This window comes from Etheostoma cragini, chromosome 14 (assembly GCF_013103735.1).
Source record: "Etheostoma cragini isolate CJK2018 chromosome 14, CSU_Ecrag_1.0, whole genome shotgun sequence".
Lineage (NCBI taxonomy): Eukaryota > Metazoa > Chordata > Actinopteri > Perciformes > Percidae > Etheostoma > Etheostoma cragini.
Genome location: NC_048420.1, coordinates 23,327,652 through 23,332,842, shown reverse-complemented (window position 1 = coordinate 23,332,842; position 5,191 = coordinate 23,327,652). Strand labels below are relative to the sequence as shown.

The window sequence follows — 5,191 nt, the reverse complement described above, 5'->3', positions numbered from 1 at the left end:
GTTAGGGTTAGGGGCTAGGGAATGCATTATGTCAATGACTGGTCCCCACAAAGATAGCCAGACACGTGTGTGTGTGTGTGTGTGTGTGTGAGATTGTTGTCTTCTGCTGAAGTAAAAGGTTCTGTGAGAATTTTCTTAAATTATTATAAACCCTGCATGTGTGTCAACGTGGTTAAGGATAACCCTCACGTTGTCCTCAGGTCAAAATTGACCCGTTTTCCTTTCTCACTACATATTTGTAATTAACCAAAATAACATGACTGATTCCACACACTGCTCTTTGGGGTGATTTGATGGGTTATTTTGGGGCAACTTATTCAATTTTATTGCATTTGAAACAAGTGTTTTTGAAATAGTGTTGAGTAAAAGTTGACATATTCCAGTCTGTGATTATCATCAACATCCATTCCTTTAATTTTAGGCTAAATAATTCCTAATTTCTGCTTTACTAACTCAAACGTTAGGTATAATTTCCTATAAATTAGGTTTATTGACCATAAATTCCAAAAATAACTGTAAAACTAAAGTTAATAAGTTAGTGTTACGTAGAGTTGAAAACGTCAAAAAAAGTGACAAACATGGGGAGAAAAGCATCAAAAGTGTTGGAAAAAAGGACAAAAATGCAAGAAAAAGTTAAAAACATTGATAAAAAGAGTCAACAAAATTGTTGTTTTTCAATTTTGACGGGGATACAACACACGGGTTAAGATAATTGTTGAGTTTTGGCTTTAACATAAATGTTAACATCCTCTTTTCTTTCCTTTCCAGTGGACTCAGCTGGACTTGTTGCTAACATGACTGTAAGTGTCCATGTTCTCACATGTTTACCTTTCCACTGTAAACAGTGAAACGGGAGACAAATGAGATAATTTCTCATGAAATGATGACCTATATGGGCGTGAGACCTAACCTACAGTACATTGAAAAGGACTTTTTTTTCTTGAAATTCCTTTCACATTTCCTTTTGCCAAATTTGAGAAGTTAACTTTCATATAAATGTGTCTATTTGAAATAAAGATGTTTGTCTGTGTTTTCTGGGGATTTCAGTGTAAGAAGGCGGATCAAAAGATCAAGCCGTACCTGAAGGCCAACCTGCCGAAGCGCCTCCACTTTGCCAACAGCCGGCGCATCGAAGACGTGAACGTCCTGGTGGACCCTAAATGGCTGTTTGAGAGGTACCCGTGTCTGCCCTACATCCATGTTTAGTGGTTTCTTATTTCTATTTTTATTTTTATTTTTATTTTTTTTCATAACGGGCACCAATGGTTCCAAATAAAATACACCATCATGGAAAGCACCAACAACACACAGAAAAGACCAGGCTAACTCTCATGATAACTGAAAATAATACTAAAGTAGTAATAATCAGTTCCTCCAGGTTTTCGCAATGTTGCGATCGTGCCAATTCACGCAAATTTCGCCAATTACGTGACACTGGTGCGACTCACAATTTTGACCAATGACAGGAGTTTCCCACGACTTCAACCAATCCCAGCAGTCCCTCGGGCCAGACTTTGTGTCCGTATGTGACTCTGAGAGCCAATGGCCGAGAGGGAATGAGAACGGGTTGACGTCACACGTACGTCGCCATATTCATTTCCTTGTTTAACGAGACGTGTGTGACTCGAACATCTCACATTCATCAACAAAACGTACAGCAAACGTCGCTGAAGCTGCTGCTGTTTCAAAACAGACTCAGTTCCCCCTGCGACTGACGCACACACACACACAGACACACACACACAGACACACACACACACACACAGTGGATGCGGGATAAACGCGAGATCCTACAGGGTGACATAAATTGAGGACAGCTATGCTCGTTATTGTAAGTCGGGATAGGAAATTAACTAACGATGTAAAGATCAACAAGCCGCTGACATTGATGTTATATTTTGTCTTAAATCCAGCGGCCATTTTCATTTTATACCAACATTTGCAGCATCCTAAGCCTTTTTGGTAAGGTTCTTAAGAAAACTGAGCTTGGAGTAGTGTATTCTCCCCTAAAACAAGTGTCCTTTTAATTTCTAAAGAACTATTAACAAAAAACTAAATAAAAAAAAAATCTCTGTCTTCATTGCAACAAATATACAAAAAACATCGCAACTTTTATGGCAATTCTTTTACCAAATCTCCCGCAACATCAGGCATTTTGGACCGCAACCATCTCAAAAAAAGTCTTCAAAATCCTGGAGGGACTGAATAATAAAGGCATTGCTTTGACCTTATAACAAAAGGACAGTGGACTGTGAGAAGAAACCAGTTTAATTTTCATAATAGCAATACATGGAAAACACGGAAATGGGTAATAAAGCTCTGGTAGGCCCTTTATTTTTGGCATAGTTGGGCATAAGGTCCATAATAGTCTCTCAGCATATTGTAATTCAAGTGGTCTAAGAGGAAGTTAGACTTCTGCACCTTCGCGTGGCTCTGTTTCCAGGCTTTAGGACCTGGTCTGACAGAGCCTGGTCTATAGCTGCCCCCTTCCTCTGGAACTCCCTGTAAGGCAAGGCAGCTTTATCTGTAGAACACATTTCAGCAACAGGGCAATTCAAAGTGCTTCACACAAAATCAGTTAAACAGATGAAACATAGGTACAAACAGTTAAAAATGAAAACATTAAGACAGATAAAACCCGAACCCAGTGGAGACTACCTTCACACTAATTAGTCCGTGTTAGTGCTGCCTTTCGTGATCACCCTCAGTGTCTCTACCCTTCACGACTCTATTTTTAGAGACTCGTTGGACTCTTCTTCACACTAATTAACCAGTCTAGCGCTGCCTTTCGTGTCTATTTACGACACTACACATTCACACTTTTTCTTTAAAGTGCTACACTTTGAGTCTTTCTTTCTCTGTATAACACAACCTTTATACTTATTCCTTTTTCTCTAACAAATTCATAAAACAGATAAAACACAAGTGTCATAACAATTAAAAACTGATAAAACACATGAATAGACAGTTCATGTGTCAAAGTGTGTTTGAGTGTTGCAAAAAGCGCTACATAAATAAAATGCATCAATCTTATTAGATAGTCTAGCTGTGGGGGGGTCATTGGTCATTTCATAATGAGAATATGTTTCTTCACCCCCTCCTGCTCTGCACACTCAGCATTTCAGTATTTATCCCAGACTGATATGTTTATTTTTGCATGTAAAAACCAAAAAAGCTTTTGTGTGTGTGTGTGTGTGTGTGTGTGTGTGTGTCCCCACAGATATCCAGGTTCTCTCACATTCTGCTCTGGCGGTAACCACGGCTACGACAACGACGTTGAGAGCATGCACGTGAGCACTGAGGATCCTTACATTACTCCCAATAATCAGCAGTAATGTCTCCCAAATAGAATGAGCCTCCCTCAGTAATATTAAGAAAACATGTCTCTATCATTGCAATAAATGGCAACCCAACCCGTGTGTAGTTCTATTTAAGTTGTTCCTGAAGTTGTAATGTTTAACCATCTTGACCTTTTGTCCTAAACATGACCCCAGTTGCCGTGGTAGCACTGAAATTGCTGTTTATTCCTCCCTCTTTTCTTGCAGGCCATGTTTGTCAGTTATGGACCCAAGTTTCAGGACAAAACCAAAATCGAACCCTTTTCCAACATCGAGCTTTACAACCTCATGTGTGGTGAGTGGATCGATGTATGGATGCGTCTCAATGAACTTCAGACGCAGATATTTTTTGGGGTTTGTTGTGATTCGGCCAATCAAGAGCTGTCGTCTGCGGTTTAAATGGTGCTAAGCTAATTGCTAAAGAGGGGAAACTCACAGATTTCCATCAGGCTGAAGCGAGTCATCCGGCGGAGTTTTGCCAACCGTACCTGCATCCTAAAAACAACACCATAGAATATAATAAATCTTTATTGTTCTTTGGGCATTCAGACCTACATAACAGATCAAACAAACAGACAAAATCTCAAGCATAGTAAGTAAAATAAAAAAAATGACACAAAAATATCAGGATGAAAAAAGAATACATGTTGTCCTTGGCTCAAATTGACCCATTTTCAGTCAATTAAATGTTTTTTGTCACAAAAAATGGGCCGTTGAAATAAGCACTGAAAATGTCAACGCTAAAAATATCAAAAAGTCGTTGGAAAAAAGCTAAAAACTTCATGAAAAGCATCCACAACATTGAAAAAGTGACACAAATGTTAAAAAAAGCGATAATAATGTTGAAAAAAGGGACAAAATTGTTCTTTTTTTTCATGGTTGACGGGAAGACAACACAAGGGTTATATTCATTAAAATATCCGCTCAGTTTGATTGTCACTTGGTTTGGTTGATGCTACAGATGCTATATGGAATACAAGAGTTTCTTAACCCTTTTGTTGTCTTCCTGTCAACCATGGTCCCTTTTTTCAACAATATCATCGCTTTTTCCAACATTTTTGTCACTTTTTCAATGTCGTTGGTGCTTTTTTTGACGTTTTTTGTGTTTTTTCCAAAGGTTTTTGATTTTTAAAAAAGATATCGACAGCCCAGAAAACTAAAAACGGGTCAATTTGACCCAAGAATAACATGAGGGTTATAAACCCTTTTTACCAGAGGCACTCTGAAGCGCCTCCCAGACTTCAGGAGCTCAAACTGGCTGGAAAGAGGGTGTAACTGCAGTGATTTTCCTAGCCTTCTTCCTCATTCTGTCAGATGTTTTGGGGGGTTTTCCTACTATTTAAGCTTAAGACCCACTGGTGTGGACCACTAAACTATACACTCATTGTTCCAAGCAGACGTAATGCAGATCTCTCCCACTAACAACAACGGGACCCACGGCAGTATGAACCACGTCCTGAGGCGGCCCTACTACACGCCGGCGCCCCCTGCAGAGCAGAGCGTTCCGGCTCAGTGTACGATGGTCAGTCTCGAACCTTCAGACCCCCTGGGATGCTCCTGTCCTGCCGTGGTGGGTACTTTCCACAACATCTTCATTCCTAAACGAGAGAATTGCCAATGACTCCCCAATGACGATACAGTCTATTTACGGCTCCGTTGTGGCAGTTTTACACAGGTGACTGTCACACATGGCTGTGGTTTAAGGGTTAATCATGTGACCGTTCCTTTTAATGTAATTCATGGGTTAGTGTTTAGGGGTTGGGGTCGGGGTTCATGGGTTAGTGTTCATGTGTTGGGGGTTAGGGTTCACGGGTTAGTGTTTAGGGGTTGGGGGTTAGGGTTCATGGGTTAGT

The 5,191-nt window shown here is 40.0% G+C and overlaps 1 protein-coding gene across 2 annotated transcripts in view; it reads left to right on the top strand.

Moving 5' to 3' along the window:
• LOC117956460 (venom phosphodiesterase 1) overlaps positions 1–5,191 on the top strand; it is a 59,901-nt gene that overhangs the window by 31,218 nt on the left and 23,492 nt on the right. For both annotated transcript variants that reach the window (XR_004659277.1, XM_034891536.1), the window contains exons 14-18: positions 769–800; positions 1,048–1,175; positions 3,221–3,290; positions 3,546–3,633; positions 4,736–4,908. Coding sequence is in view for 1 of the 2 variants with exons in the window: in XM_034891536.1 (XP_034747427.1) it covers positions 769–800; positions 1,048–1,175; positions 3,221–3,290; positions 3,546–3,633; positions 4,736–4,908 (491 nt within the window). In the remaining variant the exon portion in view is untranslated. The remainder of the gene's footprint in view (positions 1–768; positions 801–1,047; positions 1,176–3,220; positions 3,291–3,545; positions 3,634–4,735; positions 4,909–5,191) is intronic.